General features: G+C 47.4%; 1 protein-coding gene across 1 annotated transcript in view; it reads right to left on the reverse strand.

Moving 5' to 3' along the window:
- Nucleotides 1–1,249: 1,249 nt before the first annotated feature.
- CCDC63 (coiled-coil domain containing 63) overlaps nt 1,250–23,282 on the reverse strand; it is a 37,141-nt gene continuing 15,108 nt past the window's right edge. The window contains 9 exon segments of the mRNA XM_070400147.1: nt 1,250–1,398; nt 3,678–3,881; nt 5,171–5,363; nt 9,704–9,778; nt 15,126–15,346; nt 16,037–16,215; nt 17,029–17,210; nt 19,668–19,787; nt 21,724–21,913. Of these exon segments, the coding sequence (XP_070256248.1) occupies nt 1,250–1,398; nt 3,678–3,881; nt 5,171–5,363; nt 9,704–9,778; nt 15,126–15,346; nt 16,037–16,215; nt 17,029–17,210; nt 19,668–19,787; nt 21,724–21,913 (1,513 nt within the window).

A 23,282-nucleotide genomic window follows, 5' to 3' on the forward strand; every position in this document is an offset into this window, starting at 1 on the left:
CAACCAGGAGCTCACTCGGTGCCATCAGCACCTGAGGAGGCCTCTCCCCTGCACTGCTTTCTTTCCTGTTGCTGGGCTCTCAAAAGTAGCAAAACAGCTCCTGTCCATCCCCTCGGCAATCTTACTGGAAAGAGGGCACATCTCTCCCAGCTCCACACCATCCAGAAGAGGGCCTTTGGGGTATCTAACCAACCCTGAAACAGGTAGAGTGCTCTGACTGGCTGAGCTGGGTCACATGATTAACCCTCATCTCATCCTGGGGCTAAAATCAGCCCCTTTCCCAAACACATGGCTGTTCCCCAGATGCCTTTCAGGAAGAAGAGGAATGAACGCCAGACCCTCGTAAGTTTTCAAGAGAATCCCAAGAACTCGGGACACAGCCCAAGCGAATGATGGGATGGGAGCCAAGAGCTGAAAGTGGGGGTGGGAGTGGCCGCTGGAGCCACCTAGAAGGAATGACGGGGTCCAGGCAGTCAGAAGAGCCAGACTGGAGAGAGTCTTCAAGGCTCAAGAATAACCACGAGCCCCTGCAGGAGCTCAGGGGCAGCCCCATCAGCACGAATGACGACCTCAGCCTGGGCTGCCGGGAAACGGGGCCCCTTTCAAAGTCAACAGCAAGCTGGGTAGGCAGGGACGCAGGGCGCCCCACTATGTCCCACACTGCAGTGACCCACATGCCTCGTGCCCAGAACCTGCTTCCCGGGGCTCTGCAGAAACAGCCAGGTCCCGGGAAGGCCTGGGAGGGGCCCCAGCTCAGAGCATTCAAGTGCAGGTGTGCTTCAGGGCAAGACGCCCTGGACACAGCTCTGCAGTGATAGGTTCGCCCAACACACACACACACACACACACACACACAGGCGGGGGGGGGGGGGGGGGAGACAGGGGTTATGTGGCTCGCAGTTCCTGCCTGTGAATGGCTGCTGCATCCCCATGTGATTCTGTGATGTGAAGATCAATATTTTGGCTTCCCCACTGGCCCCTACGCTTTACTCGTCCCTGCTTCACCGAGTTGACATGACAAGGGGGGACCTGTGCTGACCACAATCTCAGGTTCTCAGGGGCCATGGTGGCCTCACACAGCTCTTGGATGCTCTGCGGGCTTTAGACCTCAACCCCTCCTGCTCCTCTACCCTGTTCCCGGGTGCTCCCAGCGCCCTAGTCTCCTAGCAGTGAGTATGAAGAGGCAGTGAGGTTACTGAACAAAACATTTATTCTCTCGGGTTACGGTACAAATGTGGCCCCACCCATGTCAGATGCTGATTACCTTCTTCTTGGGCTTCAGGTCGTCCCCCTTTTCAGGAATGCTGTCGAGCTATAAATCCCTATTTCGAGAGTCCCTCGCGGTGTTGTTGCTGAGCACCATCTGCCGAAGGCTGCTGTGGTCCAGGGGCTGGTCCACTGCGCCAGAAGTGAGACTCGGATGAAGAGTTTGAAAGTCAAACCCAGCACACCTCCCTCCCAGGGACAGTGCCTCTCTGCCCCATTCGTGGGTGCCCAAGGCAAGAATGTCCAAGCCTGGTTTGGGTTCCCCCACAATGCTGGGGTTGGAGTATGACCATTCTCGAGGTTCAGGGAGGAAGAGGATAGGCAGGGATGTACTGCTCAGGGATGCCTGGACAGTAACTGGTGTTTTCTCCCAGGTGAGTTTGGTTCAATCTCAAGGAGACAGGGCCACCCCCTGTGCCGTTGTTCAGGAGGTAGACAGCACAAGGATGCCAGGTGGAGACAAATGAATGAATGAGTGAATGATGAATGAATGGGCTGAAATCCAGCCCCTACTAGATTGCCAAACCACGTGTACCCAAAAGAGGCACCTTTTTCTAATTAATGTGCCCAGAGGGGGTGTCTCTTTTAATTCACACATGTGAGCCACAGAGGTGAGTGAGCTAAGAGAAGCCAATATTTATCAACATTCCCTTGAACACAGGAGCAGACATCTGACCTTGCCATCTATGCCCACAAACCACCTCTTTCAGGAATTCAAAGGGCCAAGGGAACCTATCCTAAGGCGGCTGACACCAGACCCAGCTTTCACTCCTGCTAAGTTTCGGTTGCCTCGGCTAAATCGAACAGAAGGCGTGCCCACACGTGCACATGCGTGTTGGCAGGTCTTTCCATCCGTCCCTGGCATACCTGCACACTTGAAATGCTGCTCAGAGAGGCGGGGCAGCATTTTCAAAATGTACTTTTTTCTCTGATTACTAAAGGAACACAGGTCATTGTAAAAAAAAAAATTTTTTTTCCAAAAAAACCCTTAAACAATACAGAATTGTTTAACTCAGAAATGTAAAGTTCTCTGCAAACTACCACCCGAAATATCCGCCATAAGTTGCCTCTACATCCTCTTTGTTCTCAAGTGCATAATCAAGGTGTCGCCCTCTTTCCCTCCCTCTCAACTTCCCTCCCTCCTCCTCCTCCTCATCTTCCTCTTCTTCCTTCTTCCTTCTTCCTTCTTCTTATTCTCTTATTCTTCTCTCTCTCTCTCTCATCATATATATCAGGGTTATGAAGGCCTGTCCAGTGCATTGTATGATTGTTGGATTTTAGCAGCATCCCTGGTCCCCAATGCCAGTAGTATCCCCTCCTCCAAGTTGTGACAACCAAAAATATCTCTGGACATGGCCAAAAGTCCCCTGAGGAGTAAATCACCTCCCCCCCCCCCCCCCCCGCTCCCATTGAGAACCACTGAATATATAGATATATTATACACCATCACATTCTTTTTAGTGGCTGCGTGGTAGCCCATTGTATGTGGGGAGAATGGTAACTTCTTTAGCCAATCTCTAATGAGTGGGCATTTCAGTCATTTCCAGTTTGGATCTGCAGTGAATATCCTACCACCTTCATCTTAGACCCCCGAATACGTTTTTCCTGGATGACCAATTCCCACAGGTGAGATTACAGGCTTAAGGGGTGTATCCACTTCTCAGGCTTCCCATACATGCTGCCAAACTGCCCTCCCCAAACCAAGTGGGGCCGATATTATCCCCAGATTCAGGGAGAAGGGCTGGTTGCTCACTCCCCTCGCCATGAGGGGGAGCATCATGAACTCTGAAAGGAAGGAAGGTCAATGGAAGGCTTCTGGATGGGGAGGGACCAAGGGAGGTCGTGGGTGGAGTAAGACTCAAGAGCATAGGGTGAGGGTGAGAGATGAGATCTTGTGAGCCCCTAATCTGCCAATTTGGAAATTTTGGATATTTTAAGATTCATTTTATTTTATTAAATATATTTTTGTCGATTTCAGAGAGGGAGAGATAGAAGCGTCAATGATGAGAGAGGATCATTGATTGGCTGCTTCCTGCACATCCCCTACTGGGGATCGAGCCCTTGACTGGAATTGAACCTGGGACCATTCAGTCCGCAGGCCGACACTCTAGCCACTGAGCCAAACCAGCTAGGGCTTAAGATTCATTTTAAATGGTCATAAAACAGTTGATTTTAAAATACATCCAGGATAACTAAACGTCAGGATCTGCGGCGAGGCCATTAGGCCACAGGGAGAAGCATCCCTAAGGGAACCATGTCAAGTGGCCACAGCCAAGAAGGTACCGGATGAAAGCGATGGGCTCATAAAAAGGGGGAAACTGAGGCTCAACACTGCAGACTCTCCTGACTGCAGACTCCCGAGGAGCCTTGACCCAGCGACCTGGGCAGATCTGGGTAGAAAGAGAACTCACCTTCATCCAACCTGTCGGTGAAGGGGTCAGCCCTGAGCACTGGGGGGTTGACCTTCATGGGTTCTGCGATCTTGAGGAGGGCAGAGCTGCCCCGGAAAGGGTTGCTGAAGGTCGGCAGGGTCTCGGTGTCTGCCTCTTCCATATCCAGCAACCGCCTGAAGGACTCTAACAGCAGCAGGTCGTTGGTCTTCTTTTCAATAATGGCTGGGGGGAAACAAGGCGATCAAGATCACCACCAAGAGGGGCATCTCGGGGTGGTGCCCCCCGCTGGAGAGGAAGGGAAGAAATAGGAAGTGGGGGCTGCCGTGCGCTCTTATATGGACAATGGCTTTCTCTTGGGTTACACCATGCATTCTTAAGGGGGCAGTATCACCCCAAAAAGGTAAAATTTGGTTCTTGAGAGGCAAAAAGTAAACTGACTCTATAAGGTAGGGGTGGGGAATGTGTGGCCCATGGGTGAAATCATTTGGTCTGGCCAGGCCAAGGCATTAGGGGCGAGTTAATTAAACGACCGAATATAGCAGGCTAATGTTTACTAGTAAGTTGATAATTTGTATGGCCCGAGAATGATGTTATAAATATCTAATCGCCAATGGCTCTGGGCAGAAAAAAAGGTTCCCCACCCCTGATATAAAGTATAAAGCACGCATATACATACAGGACATAAACAGCTATCCTTATATCTGTTTATGTCCTGTATGTATATGCGTGCTTTATACTTTCATACTTTATACTATACTTTTATAATTTAGTGTATCAACAGTATTAAGTTTTTATGAGGATGGAGCAATCAGGGAAAGAATATCTAAAAAGGCTCCTTAGAAGGTGATAATAAAAAGAAGGTTGAGGAACATTGGGTTACAGTAAAAATTGGAAGCCTGGGCCTGCCCTGCTTTAAACTACTGATTTTTCCTCAGTGCTCTCTCTGTCTCAGACCTCAGGCCTTGCTCATGCTGTTCCTTCTGCCTAAAATGCTTTCACTACACCTTCCCTGAATCACCCCTACTGGAGTTTTAAGACCCAGGTCAGGCCTTGCCACCTGCAGGAATGTTTCCCGGATCTGTCTGGGTTGGGGGAGCTGCCCTTTCTCCTGTGGTACATAGCCCCGTGCAGTCTCCAGAGTCATTCATTCATTCTACAAATGATTATTGGATGCCTACTAAGCCAGGGACTGTGGTAGACTGTGGATGCATGGAAGGAAAAATCCAGTATCCACAAACTGGCAGTCCTGCCCTAATAAAGATCACTTCTTTCTTTCTTTTGATGAAAAAACTAAAGCACAGAGAGGTTCAGAAAGTTGCCCAAAGTCACACAGCTTATAAGAGTACAACCAGGATTTGAACCCAGGCAGGCGAGCATTAGTGCCCACATGCTTTACCACCAGACTAACTGCCATAAAAACAAACAAACAAATAAGAACAAGTCCTCATGCCTGGTTACAGAAAGCTCTGGAAATGGTTCCTAAGATTTTAATGGGCCCCAGCTTGACTCACCCAAGTACTGTGGAAGGTTGATATCGGTGACTTTCCCTGTCTCCCCTAACTGCACCAGGATCTTGGTGGAATCACAATTTATTTTCTTAAAAAGGTCCTCCACTGAACTCCTGAGTTGCTCCAAGGTCTTTTGGATCTCCTTGTAGCTGTTCTCATACATATCTGCCTCCTCCGTGGTCTTCTTTAGTTTCTCCTGGTGGCAGACCCCGATTCCCACCCCAGGTCAGCCAGGCTGCCACCTTGGGCTCAGCCCCCCCTAAAGACTTTCAGTGGGGATGAGGGTTCAGGACCCTCTGGGGCCAGGGTCTCCAAACTGCAAGTTTTCAAACCTCAAAGGGGGTGCAAGATCAATTAATGAGCCTCAGTCAGCATTTAAAAGTGGAGTAGAACAGAAAAGAAAGAGAAAAATACTAGAATAAATTGCAGGTAATAGGATATTATTCAATGTAAGTTTTATTGTATACATGATGTATGTATGTATTGTATACCTAATGTATGTATGTATTGTATACCTAATGTATGTATATCTACATGTGTACTGGGTAGTTAGTTTGTGTGTTTTTTTAATAATCCTCACCTGAGAATATTTTTCCATTGATTTTTAGAGGAGTGGAAGAGACAGGGAAAGACAGAGAGAAACATCGATCTGAGAGAAACACATCGATTGGTTGCCTCCTGCATGAGCCCCAACCAGGGTCCAGGCCTGGGCCAAGGAGGAGCCTGCAACCAAGGTATGTGCCCTTGATGGAATCGAGCCTGGGACCCTTTGGCCCACAGGCCGACGCTCTATCCACTGAGCCAAACCAGCTAGGGCGTGGGTTAGTTGCTTTGTTTTTTTTAATTGAAAGCTGGTGACTTATTTATTAAAAATTATAGCCCACAGGAAGAAATATATTTTATATTTGCGGCCTAATTCCTACCTATCTACCTACCTACATATGTATGTGTATGTGTGTGTATTCATATATATTATCTAATCAAATGAAATTAAAGTTTCACAAATCAATATTCTTATTGTGTGTTCTAATATTTTCTTTTCTATCCTGTCTCATTATTTTTTAAATGCTGGTTGCAGTCCAACAAACTAATTTCAGCACTCACGGGCTAAAACATTGCTCGAGCCCCGTGGTTCTCAAAGTGGGGTCCCAGAACCAGCAGTTCAGCTTCAATGGGGAACTGGTTAGAAATACAAGTTATGGGGCTGCAGTGCAGACTAAACCAGAGGCTCTGGGTGTGGCCTGGCAATCTGTGTTTTAATGAACCTCCAGGTGATTCTAACGCCCAGTGAAGTTTAAGAACCTCCTAGAGTCCACTGGATCGCAATCTTGCCTTCAAGTGAATATCACCTTGGAGCTTTAAAATATTTGCTGTGCAGCCCAGCTGGTGTATGATTCAGTGGTTGAGCTTTGACGTATGAATCAAGAGGTCAGGGTTCAATCCCCAGTGGGGGGCGTATAGGAGGCAGCTGATCAATGATTCTCTCTCATCATTAATGTTTCTCTCTCTCCCTCTCCCTTCCTCTCTGAAATCAGTTAAAAAATATATAATATATGTATTTGCTGCACAGACAAATACAGTGTCAGATTCAGAGTCACTGGTCTGGGGTGCAGCCTGGGCATCGGGGATGTTAAAGCCTCCGAGGTGATTCTGACTTCAGCCCAGGCTGAGAATCAATGCACTCAGTTGAGTGCTCCACTGTTTCCAGCATCGCCCTCTGAGTCCTCAACTTGCAAAGGTAAAAGGGGCCCTGTAAGGACCCACCCCGTTCCCCAGGGCTCTGTCCCAGGTAATTATTCCAAGGGGTCAACCCTCTCTGCACACCCATTTTCCAGGTGAAGAAACTGAGGCTCTGAGACACACAGCCAGGAAAGGGAAGCCAGGATTCCAACAGTCTCTCAACCACTGCACCAGGCAGCTTCCTGTCCTAGCTACTAGAATGTTCAGTGCTCAGGACTGCATTTTTCTCATAGTTCAGCAAGAGCTGCCCTCTCTTTCTAAAGGTGCATCAAAGGTTCATAATTTGCCCTAGCTGGTTTGGCTCAGTGGATAGAGCATCTGCCTGTGGACTGAAGGATCCCAGGTTCCATTCCAGTCAAGGGCACATGCCTGGGTTGCAGGCTCGATCCCCAGTAGGGGACATGCAGGAGGTAGCCGATCAATGATTCTCTCTCATCACTGATGTTTGTATCTCTCTCTCCCTCTCCTTTCCTCTCTGAAGTCAACAAAAAAATATTTTTGAAAAAGTTCACATTTTCTTTAAAAAGCCTATTGTGATAGTGATAATATGTGTCCAACACCTAAAAGGTTCCAGGCATTTTACACGCATCATCTCAACTCATCCTCACAACACTGACCCAGTTTTCAGATGAGGAATATTGAGGTCAGAGAAGAAAAGTAAACTTGTTTTTAGCTCTCCTGTATCAAGTTGTCTAAGTACCTGACCTTGGGTTCAACTCTTCACTTGTACAATTATTAGTAACAAGGTGATAGTAACGGTGCTATGAAGTGAGAACAATTATTACCCCCACTTTACAGGTGTTAAAACTGAGGCTAAGAGAGGTTGAATCACTTTCCCAAAGTCACACAGTTAGGAAGTGACTTTCCTGAGAGTTATAGCCAAGCATTTCTTTCCAAGGCCTAGTTGCTTAACTCCTATGCAAAACCCTCCCATCAAAGACTGGCCCCACCTTTTCTCCCAGAGGGGCTGGAGATGACAAAACGGAAGGTGTGTGGCAAGGCTCCAAGAACAGAGCAGATGGAAGCGGAACTAAGAAAGCCAGGGGCTATTAAGACAAATTATCCTGTTTTTGCATTTGAAAAGGCCTCCAGAAGGCCCTTTAATGCCAAAGGAACCAACAGCTGATGGTGGGAGAGATGCTTGGGGTTGCCTGGTGAGCCCTAAGCTGCCCCCCCCCCCCCCCTTTAGGCCTTCAAAGCCCAGAGATGCAGAGCAGCACTAACCCCAACCTCAAGAAACCACCTGGACGTTGGGTGACCCGAAGCCGAGGACACGGGACTGCAAGTCTGTGCCCAGCGTGGGAAGGGTCTCCTTGGACTTGGGTCCTGCCTGGAAGTCAAACTCCTCACACCTGGACTCCTGGGAAGGCCTCTGAGCAGCAGCAGCTCAATGGGCATCGTGTGCTTTGCTTCCCCCCAGTGGCTCACTAGAGAATGGCACCGCCATAGCTGTCTACCAGGTGCATGTGCCAAGAACAGAAAGAAGCCCCAGAGAAGAGAAGGGAAATGAGCTAGGAACACAGTTCCTGGGCCAGAAACCATTGGATTATAAGAGGGCTTTAAAGTCAACTGTCTGCCCTGACCGGTTTGGCTCAGTGGATAAGAGTGTCGGCCTGCGGACTGAAGGGTCCCAGGTTCGATTCCGGTCAGGGGCATGTACCTGGGTTGCGGGCACGTCCCCGGTGGGGGGTGTGCAGGAGGCAGCTGATCGATGTTTCTCTCTCATCGATGTTTCTGGCTCTCTATCCCTCTCCCTTCATCTCTGTAAAAAAATAAATAAATAAAATTTTTAAAAAAGAAGAAAAGAAAAAAGTCAACTGTCTGAATTCACATCTTTGGCAGATGTTTGGTATCCATTCTCCCTTTATACCTGGATAACAAAAACTTGATTGTATTTAGGGTGGCCATGTGCCCAGCTAAAAAATGTATTTCCAACTCTCCTTGGCAATAGGAATGGCCAGTGAGGTGTAAACACAGACGTCATTGGCTGAGACTTCCGGGAAAGAACTTTCAAGCTGGCTGACTCAACCATGTTATGGCTGGACCATCGGCAGCCATACTCATCCTCACGACTAAGAGGCATCCTTGGAAATGTAAGCCACACACTAAGGATGGCAAAACAAAAAAGAGGAGCCTGGGTCCCTGATGACATCATGACTTCAGTCTTATTTCTTAACGAAGTAAATAAACTTCCATCTTGATTAGGCCCCAGTTATTTTGGGTCGGTATTATTGGCAGCTAAATACTAGTACAATGCAAAGCTCATACAGTATTCCAGCTCCATGATGTTGGTCAAGTGACTTTGCCTCTCTGAACCTCAGTTTCCTCATCTGTAAAATGCTGCACCTACCTCATAGGGCCGCTGTGAGGATTAAATGAGAGTGTAAGCAAAGCATTTAGCCTAATACCTGGTATGTAGTACTTGCTCAAGATATGTTTGTAATAACTATTATTGATTGATTACAGCCAGGACAAGGGAGAGAAAAAAGACAGAGGCAGATATCTGTCTGCAATTTGCCAACCTGGGATAAATTTACAATTGCAAGGGCCTGGGCTAGGCTCCCTGAAGTGGGGACACAGTGGCCCTAGGGACAAAATTCTGCAGCAATACCTGTAGCAGAGGCTGCCTGTGACAAAGGGTCAGATCTGCCAAGATGTGACTCAGGCCAGTAGAGAGTCACAGGGCAGGTTTCTTACTCCTCCTGAGAACCAACTGACAGGCTGCCAGACAGACAGACAGACAGACAGACAGACAACGGAAACTCCTGTGTCCCTTCCTTCCCATCCTGGTCTTACCTCCAGCTGACTCATGACAGAGAGGTCATTATCATCAGACATTTTCTGCTCGGATTGCAAGTGGATGATCTCATTCTGCTCGAGAGAAAAACCAGACCATGAGAAAAGTGGGTGCTCCCCTCCCCCCCACACCTGGAAATCAGACTGTGCCTCCAGGAGTTTGTGAGGATTTAAATTATCCAATCCAAGGAGCCCAGAATCCCTGAGTCCCTCTTATAGCCCTGGAGGTTTCCTAATTTAAAAAAGGTGAGGGCCTGGCCAGTGTGGTTCAATGGTTGAGTGTCAACCCATGAACCAAAAGGTCACTGGTTCAATTCCCGGTCAGGGCACCTGCCCAGGTTGTGGGCTCGATCCCCAGGGTTATGCAGGATGCAGCCAACTGATGTTTCTCTCCCTCATATCAATGTTTCTATCTCTCTATCTCCCTCTCTCTCTAAAATAAATAAAACATATATTTTTTAAAAAAGAATACTGCAGTAGTCAGCAACAACAACAAAGAGAAAACATTACGAGAATAGAAGGGTGGATGGCTCATTTTTTTCTGGATAAGTGTCTAGAACAGTGTGGTCAATAGAATTTTCTGTGATGGTTGAAATGCCCTGTCTGCATCATCCAGTGCTGCAGCCACCAGCCACATGTGGGTACTGAGTACTTGAAATGTGCTAGTGCCACTGAGGAACTGAATCACCACATGGAGTGAGTGGCTACTGTCCCGGCAGCCTCGAGCAGCGGTTCTCAAGCTCTAGCATGAACCAGAATCACCCGGAAACTTTATATGCTCTTGGATTACATTTTCCCACAGGCATGTAGATTATGTTTTCCATCTTTAAAGGGAAAAGAGTAACCCAAAAAGAAATCTTCCAAAAAGATTAACCAATGCCATGCCCGGGTGATGGGATGCTTCTTGATTTGGGGTTTCCATTTGTACTTTTTAGTATTTTCCAAATTTTGTACATAACCTGAGTAGGTGGCATTCCTCTTCTGCCCAGAACTCTCCCACGGCTCTTGTTTCTCAGCGTGACTGCCAAAAACTCTTCTGGAAATATACTCTGCCCAGAACCCATAGCATCCCTCCCCTCCCGAACCTCAGCCCCCACCCCATCTCTCTCTCTCTCCATTCCAGGCACCCTAGCCTGCTTGCACTCTCCTGCCCCAGGACCTTTGCACTACTGTTTTCTCTGCCTGGAATAGTCATCTCCCCCAAAGATTTGCACAGCTTATTCCCTCACCTACAAGTCTGATTAAGCTTAACTTCTCAATGGCCATGACCTCACCTGACTCCAGAATCCCTCTCTTCACATGCTCCACTGTATCCTTTTATCCACGTTTCTCACTTTCTAATAAACTCTATCAGTTATGTGTTTGTTGGGCTTGTTTTTTGTCTGTTTCTCCCTGGCAGAAAAGAAGCTCCATGAAGGAAGAGCTTTTTGAAACCTTGCTCACAGACATATTACCAGTGCCCAGAACAGTGTCTGGCATATAGAAGGTGTTTAACAAATAACTTGCCAGATGAACAAACAACCCAAAAGAACACTTTTTCAATTATAATATACAACTTTATGCATAATATGTGATAATAACTATGTTACGTTTTTAAAGCATCACCAAAAAAGATCAGAAGAAAACAGTTCAAAATGATTGTGTTTAGGCAATGGAATAATGGGCGGTTTTTAAAATTCTTTCTATCCTTAGGTAGTTTCCAAATTTTCTATAATGAGCATATATTTCTCTTCTAAGATTTTTAACATATTAAGCCTTCCCATTGGAAAGCAGAGTTTTCAGGATTTATTCAACAAGCATTTGCAGCTCTATTTAAGCCCCCAAAGGCACTTCGGTAACTTCAAAAAGGAGATCAGAAACTACTGTTCTGGTGCAAACATCACTCTACAGATGGAAAATCTGAAGCCCAGAGAGGGCATCAGACACATCCCGCCCTAATGCCAGAGGCAAGCTGTGTAGCAAAGAGTAAGTACCATCATGGGGAATGGGAAAGATCTAGGTCAATTCTGTTGGGGAACCATTTCCTGGCCAGGTCAGTTTCCTCAAGTCCCTCTCTATGGCTTGTCTCTGTCACCCCACTGGGACTAGTAAGGTGCTCCTTCCTGGAAAATAAGGATTCGGGGTCCTGCCAACTCCCAGACCATCCTTCCATGTTCCTTCAGATCTCTTTGTATTCAAGACCATCCCTGCAATACTGCACATGGCCACCAGAGGGGAGTGGTGAAGCACCTACATGGGAGATCGCAAACTCAAACCCAGCTGATCTGGCTGAAAGAGGGCAGGCTTGGGGGATGATAGGGGCAGGGGACTAAGCTTCCCGCGCGAAAGTGGACAGGGGTTGTCAAATCTGATTTTCCAAGAGAAATCAGAAACCCAGAGTTTCACTTTTAAATGCTAGCAGCTAATAAATTTTTTAATATGGGGGTGGGGGAGACCAAGCCAAAAAAAGAAAAAAGGAAAGTTGCATACATCCTGTTGGGGAACTAGCCCTACCCATCGCTCTAACCACAACCCTTCAGGTAGGGGTGAAGGCAGATGTTAGAATCCTATTTGTTTTTACCTTTTTTTTTTTTTTTTTTAACCTGAGCCCTAGTTTGAGCAGAGATGCCACAAGAAAGCCAAAAGGTTAAGTCTCAGGCACCTCCTCCAATCACCCATCCACCTTCACCCCTTTCATCGGGGACTGCTCCATTTTATCTGTTTCTCTACTGGTGTTTCCTCAGAACCTGAGTTTAAACAAAAATGTTCTATAGATTTTTTTTATAAAGTCTTGGAAACTACTGCTCTAGTGCAAGTAGTCACTCTACAGATGAGGAGCCTGAGGCCCAGAGAGGGTGAGAATCTGGCCATCTTCATCAGACGCATTCATCCTAATGCCAGAGGCAGTCTGTGTGGCAAATGGAGGACAGGAGAGCACCTCAAGGTGAATGGGAAGGTCAAGGTCAATTACTGTTTGGGAACCATTACTAAATGTGCCTCCCATTATGTGGGGGGCCTTCCTGGGCATCAGGAATGCAGAGGGAATACACTGTGAGCTGGACATTCTCCATCTCTCCCAGAATCTACCTTCCTGCCTTCTGGCTTGGGTTGGGCCTAGCCAATGAGAGACACCAGCTGGAGATTACAGGGCAGAAGGAGAGTGAGGTTGGGGGTACTTCCCCACTCCTTGGCAGGTCACTGCTTTGGCCACATCCCTCCAGGAAGGGCACACAGACAGCTTTCTCCACACACCTCGCTCCTGATTCCAGAAACTGCTCCCTCCCCTCACCAGTTCTGGACCCCTCTCCTCTTGCTGGTCCTGCACTCTCCCTTCTTAATTTTCTTTGTAAACAGTCCCTTTTTAAAAACTCACCTCAATTTACCCATTTGGGGCATGCCATCTGTTTCCTGGGACAACCCTAACTGATACAACCACCTACATTTCCGCCATTTCTGCATGCCACCTATACTATCAACCTACTATTACCTCTGAATAGTCTTTAATTCAACCAAACTTTATTTTAATATGTTGATCATTATTTGTTTACTATTATTATTACTGATCACACTAATAATATCCAAGTCACAAGTTTGCTCTGCAAGATACATTTTTCCTAATCCTCATTAAAATCAATTCATCGCTGGCAAATTACAAGTTCCACCTATACATTCAAGCCCCACACTCAGGAAACAGTGACATTACAAAAGGAAGTGGCTCCTCTAGTCATATAAACAGAACACTGAGACCTCAGAGGGAAGAATAAGTTCCCTGAGGAGATGACATTTGTGCAGGGCAGGGACTAATGTGCAGTATTTCATCAGAAGAAGGGCAAGGGGATGGGAGGAGGAAGCAGCACAAGGAAAGCCTCTGGGGAGGGAAATGCATGGCACAGCTGGGTCTGGCAGCTGCAGAGGGAGCCTTGGGGGTCGTGATGGGGGCGGAGCCTGCAGGGGCAGGTTGAAGCTACATTTTGAAGAGCCTGGAGTGTGTCACCCTGAGTTTAGACTCTGCCCTTTGTAGACATCCCAAAGGCTGTTTATGGGATGTGAGGGCCATCTGGCTGCAACATCTGTCACCCCATTGATCGCCAGGGTTGATTCGGCTGATCTGGCTGGCTAGGTGGGTGTCCCCCTCCTTCCTCACCGATCCCTCCTGAAGCTGTGCGCTCAGACGACCTTCCCCCCCAAGGAGAGGACCGGTCTTTGGTCAAGGGTATACAAGTAGCTGCGCTCCCCTGCTAGAACCTCCAAACAAGCTCCCAAAGGCTGTTTATGTATGCTCTGGGGAATAAGTAGCCCAGGGAGCCAATTAAGTTTGGGAAATGACAGGTTCAACGAAGGCAACCAGGTTTCTTCACCAAAGGACTTGGCAGAGCATTTACTATGCTCATGGACATCAAGTCTCTCCAAGATGAATTGACCATCTCCTCTCAATTCTGTGAAGCTGTTGATTAACAGAAGGCAGCAAGCTTTTGAGGCAAAGAGCCAGATAGATTTCTCAGGATTTATAGGCCACGTATGGTCTGTCTTATATATTATTCTTATTTTTCATACCCCTTTAAATATATAAAAACCATTCTTAGCTCATGGGCTATGCAAAAATAGACCACAGGCCATATTTGGCCATGGCTATAGTTTACTGAACCCTGGATTATAAAACATGACATGGATACTAGATGTCACTTGGAGTGAGGGGACATGACCACATTAAGTGTGTGTATCAATTGAAAGGCAAATACCAATTCCAGAAAGGTTGAAAATGCAGGCAGGACATTGGGGGAAATGTAGTGTTTCCTGAATTGATTTGCCCTTGAGGTCCTTTTTGTTGCAGAGCATCTGAAAGAGTGTTCCAAAGAGCCCCCAGTGGGTAAGGCTGCTGTGGGGGCGGGCCGGTCTCAGGCCTAGGAAAGAAGAGTGGCCCTGCCCAGCCGGCATGGCTCAGTGACTGAGTGTTTGAGTGTCAACTTATGAACCAGGAGGTCACGGTTCAATTCCTGGTCAGGGCACATACCCGCATTGCAGGCGTGATCCCCAGCGTGAGGCATGCAGGAGGCACCTGATCAATGAGTCCTTCTCATTATTGATGTTTCTCTCTCCTCTCTCCTCTCTCTCTCTCTCTCTCTCTCTCTCTCCCTCTCTCCCCCTCCCTTCATCTCTGAAATCAATTAAAAATATTTTTTTTGTGCCGAAACCGGTTTGGCTCAGTGGATAGAGCGTCGGCCTGAGGACTGAAAGGTCCCGGGTTCGATTCCGGTCAAGGGCACGTACGCTGGTTGCGGGCACATCCCCAGTAGGAGATGTGCAGGAGGCAGCTGGTCGATGTTTCTCTCTCATTGATGTTTCTAACTCTCTATCCCTCTCCTTTCCTCTCTGTAAAAAATCAATAAAAATATAAAATATATATATATATATATATATATTTTTTGTAAAGAATGGCTCTGACCTGGATTTTCTCAGTCTTCTTCTCCATCGTCTCCATGTCATTGTTGAGCTCTGTGACATACGTGAACCGGGCAAAGTTCTTTTCCTCCTTGGCCAGAAATTCCTCAATGAGGTCATTCACGTTCCCATTCTCAGTCAGCTTCAGCAGCCGGAGGTGGGCCACCTCGTAGCTCTCAAAACTCTCACCCTTGCTCTTCCTCCTGGCCTTCTTTGGCTTGAGAGCTAGAAAGGAAAAGCCAGCGATATGAGTGTGAAAAGGAAGGCGCTCAGTGCAGTGCCCAGCAGAGATGTGTTCTGTGTTTAGAATTATTGTGCCTTGGGGAGGAGGCGAGGCTTTCCCAGGAGATGGGAAAACTTCACTCCTTAGTTGCTTCACAAATATCTTAACTGCACACCTACTATGTGCCAGACACTGAGTGGGGCTCTGTGAGTACAAAAACTTTGCCCCATGGAGCTTTGGTGGGGGAATCAGACAAAAAGAAGAGAGCCAAGTAAAAAGAAAAAGAAATCCAATAACTACCATTGTGGTCTGAGAATGGAGGTGCTGTGACGGGGAGCTGGATGGTCAGGGAAGTCCTCTCAAAGGATGAGACATTTGAGCAGGATGAAATTCAAGGAGGCCCTGGGGACAGGGGCCTGAGACAGGCTCAGAACTTGGCGGGTTCATGAAATCAGAACCAAAAAAGTTCTCTAAACCTTGCTCTCTCCAGCCTGGATACCTGCAGTAGCTCCTACTCTCCTGAACTCAGTCTTATCTTTCTGATGTGGTCCCCATGTGGCAATTAGGATCTTTCCAGGCACCTCTGGTCACATGAGCCCTTGACATGCTGTGGCTCTCCATGGTTGCTGAGTCGAAGCTAAAACTTCTCAGCCTGGTTTACCATCTGGTCCCTCTGCCTCAGGAGCGTGTACCTTCCTTTTTGGCCTGCTCTTCGAACTCCATCCGATCATTCAGCTTGATGAGCAGGAAGGATTTGAGCTTGGTCTCGTGGTCATAGACACGCTCCAGCTCTCGGATCTCTAGGTTGTACTGAGAGATGTCCTTCTGCTGGCGATCCTTCATGGCAGCCATTCGAGCGGTGGCTTCCAGTCTGGGTGAAGGGGGCACAGAGCCTGAGTGTCCAGAGGATCCTCCCCTCTCCCTGCCAGCCCAGAGGGACTTTCTGCCAATGACCACCACTTCTTTCCATCAGGGAGTGGAGGAGCAACCCTCTTTACCTGAATGACAGGAGCTACCAAGTCTAGACCACCCCCAGGAAATTCTTCTTCTTTCATCACCACCAGAACACACATCACCATCGTCACCTCCACCATCAGCATTATCACCATCATCATCATCACCACTTGTCAATTACTATGTCCCAGCAACTCCTTAATACATATATATTATTTAATCCTCACTACCACCCAAAGAGGTCCTATGACAATATAGTAGTGTTAGAGCCAGGATTCGAACCCAGACCTCACTGACTCCAAAACATGTGCTCTTCACTGCTAAACTATATGTCTTTTGGCCCTGTGAGGGTAAAGCCGGGAGACTAAGAGAGACCCCTAGGACTAGAGGCAGGGGCACCTGAAGGAGATAATATGGCATAGAGCTTTGAATCTCAGATCTGCCATTTATCTGGATCTCCGGTATTTTGGCATCTCTAAGCCTCCACTTCCTGGTCTATAAAATGGGGGTATACTAGGTTATACTCCTATGGCATTTGTGAGAGCTGAGATATTCCCCAAAGCACCTAGTATCAGGCTTGGCACACAGTCAGCGCTTAGAGTTATGATGATGATTTAAGGTTCCTCAACACATAAGCACAGGAGGCAGTGGTGGCCCAGAGTAGGACATTAGATGCTCAGCAGGGGTCTAAGAGACCTTTTTTCCCCCGAGGGTCTCCCCCTCAGCCCACCTCTGCTCATAGGCTTGAGCGGACTGCTCAATGGCCTCATTCATGATTTTCTTCTGCATTAACAGGCGCCCATGGAGCTGCTGGTAGGCGTGGTCATAAGCTGCCTTCTCAAACCGTAGGTCCTCAATCTCCTTGCGGAGCTTAGTGTTGGTGGTCAGCATCTTGTTAAAGTTCATGGTGACCTGTGGGGAGGGGTGTGCTTCAAAACAGGGCTCGTTCCTAGGACATGAGATAAGCTTCCAAAAAGCAGCCGGAGGGTTGGGAGGTCTTCCCCCAGCCTCCCACCCTAGGCCCAAAGGACAGTGGCTTGGAGCACTGGGTGAGAGGCTTAAGTTGGCCACCAACTGGCTCAGTGGCCTTTGACAAGTTACTTTTCTTGGATTTCAAATTTCTCACCTATGTTTATATCTAACTTCTGGTTTTCAGTAATTACAGGGGCAAAGGGAACAAGCTGAATGATACCATGAGGAGCAATCAGCCAAATCCAGCAAGTAGAACTTTCTACAGGACAATTGACCTGATCTCTTCAATAAGTTGATGACAGGAAAGAAGTTGGGATGGGGTTGTTTTCATGCAGAGCTTCTCACACTCAGCACTCTTGACATTTTGGGCTGGGTGATGCACTGTGGTAAGGGCTGTCCTGTGCTTTGTAGAGTGTTAAAGAAGCAAGACACTACTGAATTGACTCGGGAAGAAATAGAAAATCTGAATAGACCTCTAACAAAAAGCCAACCTCTACAGACAAGTCATCATTAGATCATGTATGCGTTTATTAATTCATTCAATCAATAGATGTCTGCTAAGCACCGACTGTGAGCTTCACACTGTGCTAGGCATTACTGATTCTTAACCACCTTTGTCCTCACTGGGGTTGTTAATAAATAGTGCAGCTCTAGCCGGTGTGGCTCAGTGGAACTGCTGGGACTGAAGGGTCCCAGTTGTGTCGATTCCAGTCAAGGGCACATGCCCGGGTTGTGGACTCGATTCCCAGTAGGGGGCATGCAGGAGGCAGCCAATCAATGATTCTCTCTCATCATTGATGTTTCTATCTCTCCTTCTCCTTTCCTCTCTGAAATCAATATAAATAAAATTTTTTTTATATTTTATTGATTTTTTACAGAGAGGAAGGGAGAGAGATAGAGAGTTAGGAACATCGATGAGATAGAAACATCGATCGGCTGCCTCCTGCACATCTCCTACTGGGGATGTGCCCGAAATCCAGGTACATGCCCTTGACCGGAATCGAACCTGGGACCCTTCAGTCCGCAGGCTGATGCTCTATCCACTGAGCCAAACTGGTTAGGGCTCTTTATGCTTTTCTAGGGGAACTTCTCCCTCAATCTCAGACCACATCATTGGATAGGGCTGCCTTGCCCAGTCTGATGGGAGAAGGGGGAGGAGGGAGGAATGCAGTCCAAGGGTAGCCACGTGACTCCAGACCACAGTGATTGATTCGGGGATGGGCACGGGACCCAGGCTGGCCCCATGGGAACCCTGGGACTTGTGTCTGAACTCCTAGGGAAGAGAGACTCCCTTTCTGCTGGTGTCTGTTCACATTGGAGGCCACCCAAGAATGACGTCCACCCAGAGAAAAAAATGGACAGATAATGTGTCCTAAAGACATATTTGGAGCACCTAGATCAGTGGTTCTCAACCTTCCTAATGCCGCGACCCTTTAATACAGTTCCTCATGTTGTGGTGACCCCCCACCATAAAATTATTTTTGTTGCTACTTCATAACTGTAATTTTGCTACTGTTATGAATCACAATGTAAATATCTGATATGCAGGATGTATTTTCACTGCTACAAATTGAACATAATTAATGCATAGTGATTAATCACAAAAACAATATGTAATTATATAGGTGTTTTCCGATGGTCTTAGGCGACCCCTGTGAAAGGGTCGTTCGATCGCCAAAGGGGTCGCGAACCACAGGTTGAGAACCGCTGACCTAGATCCACCTATGCCTGAAGGTACCACTTCTTCTCTAACAATTTTCACTTCTATGACCAATACATTAGCTATTTTTGCTTATTCCAGTTTGCAACAAAATGCTGCTTAATGCCAAAATCACAGTAGACTGAAGGCGATCAGGAAACCCCACTTTCTTTTTATCAAGGTGTGCCAATCTATGCCTACTATGTCTCAGCGACATCAATGACAACCAAAAGGCACGCGCTCTAATGGAGGCACGAGCAGATTGGCATGGGGGAGGAAAGTCTAACTAGTTCTGCCTGGTGAAGGGTAATATTTGAGCTACTTCTTGAAAACAAGTAGGAGATTATGAAGCAGGGAACTAAGAGTAGGCATCCCAGAAAGGGGGGAAGGAAAGGGGAGGAGTAGAGGGTATGCGGGCATCCACATGTGCCAAGGTGCAGAGAGCAAGAAGGAGAAAGGCACCTTGGGTAACAATGGGCCAACAAGAGAGGATGGAACAGAGAGGGTGGGACAGAGTGAGTGGAGGGTAAATTCTAACAGGCTGCCTGATCTAGACGTACACCATTAGTTCACCAGCTCCTGAGCCTGTCTACTAAATGAGTATATATATTCTGCTAATGGCTCCACAGACACCATTCTTTACCCTGAGCAAAGGGAGGCAGAGATGTTTGCAAAGCTGCGGAGAACCCCTTACGTACAAGATTCAAACGTGTCTCTAGCATGTGGATCTGTTTTTGCAGTTTCCGGGGGTGATTGGACTCCTGTGTTTTTGTGAAGTTCTGTTTTTGGTTTATAATTTTTTTTTCCATCTGACTAATCTGAAAAGATAATAAAAAAAAATAAAGAAAACCCAGCTGTGTTAACATCTGTATGGATACAAATCCGACAGTTCAACTCACTTGAGTGTGCTAAAACAAAAACTGCAGTGTTATTTCTTTTTCTATAAATAGAATTTTAATTGCTCAGATACATGCTCAATTCAACTTAATCCTAGCCAGTTTGGGATAAAATGAAGCGATTTAGAGGTTTTTTGTTTTGTTTCTTTTAAATCCTGACCCGAGGATAGTTTTCCATTGACTTTTAGAGAGAGTGGAAGTGAGAGGGAACAACAGAGAGAAATATCAATGTGAGAGAAAAACATTGATCGGTTGCCTCCTGCTTGAGCTCCAACCAGGGTCCAGGATGGGGAGGAGCCTGCAACTGAGGTAAGTGACCTTGACCTGAATCGAACCTGGGACCCTTCAGTATGCAGGCTGACACTCTATCCACTGAGCCAAACCGGCCAGGGCAATTTAGAGTTTTTGCTATAAATTTCACTCACCTGTGGGCATAAATTCCACCTTACCCTAACCCATGGTTCCCAACAGAAAGTTCCCAGCGGGTATTTCTCCCCACAAAGGGCCTTCTGTAACCTGGCGGAGTGTTTTGGGGCTCTTGCAGCGATGGGACTCTAGTGGCACTTAATGGGTGGGTCAGGAGATGTCACACATCCTGCAGCATCTGAGACCACACCAGACATCCAAGAACTGTGCCCCATCCTTGGTGACTGTCCAGTGCCCCTCTGGAAGGTATGCAGCTGTAAAATCCTCTATAATTTTCTGTACCTACAATCAAGCTGTCTCCTACATATAAACACAATTTGGGTTTTTTTGTTTTTGGTTTTTTAAATATATTTTATTGATTTTTCACAGAAAGGAAGGGAGAGGGATAGAGAGTTAGAAACATCGATGAGAGAGAAACATCGATCAGCTGCTTCCTGCACAACCCCTACTGGGGATGTGCCTGCAACCAAGGTACATGCCCCTGGCCGCAATCGAACCCGGGACCCTTCAGTCCGCAGGCAGACACTTTATCCACTGAGCCAAACCAGTTAGGGCTCAACACAGTTTTTATTAAAAAAAAAAATAATTGAGCCCTAGCCGGTTTGGCTCAGTGGATAGAACGTCGACCTGCGGACTGAAAGGTCCCTGGTTCGATTCCAGTCAAGGGCATGTACCTTGGTTGCGGGCACATCCCCAGTGGGAGGTGTGCAGAAGGCAGTTGATTGATGTTTCTCTCTCATCGATGTTTCTAACTCTCTATCCCTCTCCCTTCCTCTCTAAAAAAATCAATAAAATATATTTTAAAAAAATAATTGATAAGTAAATATCCTTTTGATCCACATTCCTCTTGAGTATTATATGTTACTTGCAGCCAAACACATCCTTAACTGTCACACCATGGATGTTACCCACCACTTTATATAACCCCTGATCGATCTCCCAGCTCTATTAGTCCATTTCTCCACTGTGTTCTCCAGTGCCTCCTCACTGTACTTCGAGTACATTTTCAAATTCTTACTGCATCAGTCAGAAGATGTTTGGTTATGCTCCAGGAATAAACACCCCCCAACTCAGTGATTTAAAACAAGAAAGGTTTCTTCCTCATTCGTGCTTCATATCAATCAGTGATTGGTGTTTGCAACTGATATTAGTCAGATTTTGGATTTTACCTGGACTTTACCTCTAGCCAATCCCTAGAGGTAAAGTCAGAATTTGGAAATTTATTTAAAGTACAGTGGGGAAGCACTGGAGATCATGGTGGAGAAATGGGTCAACAGAGCTGGAATCAATAGTGGTGGAGAGAGTGACCAGTCACATTTAGGAAAGTGAAGATGGGAGGGTTGTTATATCTGCCCTAAGGCATCATGGGTACTTCTCATACCGCTTCCCCTTGCTCTGTGTTCTGTTTGGCCCTTTAAAAGTAAGACCATACCTTCTCATCCAGTTCGGCCAAGAGCATTTTCATCGATTTAATCAAGGAGTCATAGTCCTCTTTGGTTTCCAGCAGGAAACGCAGCTCCATATAGTTTTTCTCATTCAGATCCAAGTTCTTGGAGGACTTGATGAGATTCAAATGCAGGGTGATCTCATCCTGCTCCTCCTGCAGGGTCTTGATTTCCTTTCTGTTAGGAAAACAGTGCACGATTAACCCTGAACCCGAGTTCACCTTGACCAGACTCTCCAGAGTCCTTCGCTGTGAAAGGAGACTCGGGGAGGTACAGCCCACTGAAGCGGTGGAAGGGACCTGCCCAAGTCTTCGGTGCAGGTCTGGAACTCAGATCGCCTGCGACCCAGTTCACTGCACCGCCCACTGCTGTGCCTTCCTCCAAGGGGCATTTTTTTCCTAGGGAACAATTTGGAGCTGTGCCTGTCAAAACCCACTACCCAGACATGGTGGGGGCCTCCACATTCTCTTTTGCCCCCAGCTCATTGGCATATTTCCAGATTTTACTAATAAAAGGGTAATATGCTAATTAGACCAGGAGACCTTCAGGGAGACCATCCGATGTCCTTCCCGACAAAGCCATGGTGGCGGGGCCGAGGCAGAGGCTGTTAGGAGCAGTCAGGCTAGGAGGGGAGGGTTGGGGGTGACCAGACTGGTGGGGGGGCATTTGTGGGGGGAGCAGCCGGCAGGGGGGCAGTTGGGGGCAAGCAGGCTGGCAGTGGGGGACAGTTGGGGGTGATTAGGCTGGTGCGGGGGGGCAGTTGGGGTCGAGCGGGCCGGCAGGCAGAGTGGTTAAAGGCTATCAGGCCGGCAGGCAGGTGAGCAGTTAGGAGCCAGCGGTCACGGATTGTGAGAGGGTTGTCCGACTGCCAGCAGTCAGACATCCCCCAAGGGGTCCCAGATTGGAGAGGGTGCAGGCCGGGCTGAGGGACACCCCCCCCCCCCCCCGCATGAATTTCGTGCACCAGGCCACTAGTCTCTAACAACGAGAGACAAACCCATCCGACAATTTTTCAATTTTGAATCAACATAGTAACCCTAACTTCCCCTAGTTTCTCTACTTGGGGTGCTAATAATTTGTTAAATTGGCTGACCTGAGTCTCCTCCTTTCTCTCCCTCTGTCTACTCTGGAGAAGACAGAGGGTGGGGGATATGGGCGAGTGGGGGTTTCAGAAAGAGAAAAGGCTCAGGAGACTACACAACAACAGAAAACGGCACAGAGGCCACGTTTCTGGTGAACACTGGGCGCCCCACGCCCGCTGCCCAGTGCGGTTTGCAGGCCAGCTGCCTCACCATCCTCGGGAAGCTTGGAGAAATGCAGAGGCTCAGGTCCCAGCCCAGGACCTACTGAATCAGAATCTGCTCTGTAACAAGCTCCTCAAGTGACTCGTATGCCCACTGACGTGCTGGCAGTGCCACACTAGAACAGCGTCTGCAAAGCTCTTTCTATAAAGGGCCAAAGAATAAATATTTTAGGTTTTTCCAGCCAGACGGTCTCTGTTGCAACTACTCAACAAAGTAACCATAGGCAATGCATGAACAAATAA

Source organism: Myotis yumanensis, unplaced genomic scaffold (assembly GCF_028538775.1).
Source record: "Myotis yumanensis isolate MYYU_CA2020_CCGP unplaced genomic scaffold, mMyoYum1.0.hap1 SCAF_19, whole genome shotgun sequence".
Lineage (NCBI taxonomy): Eukaryota > Metazoa > Chordata > Mammalia > Chiroptera > Vespertilionidae > Myotis > Myotis yumanensis.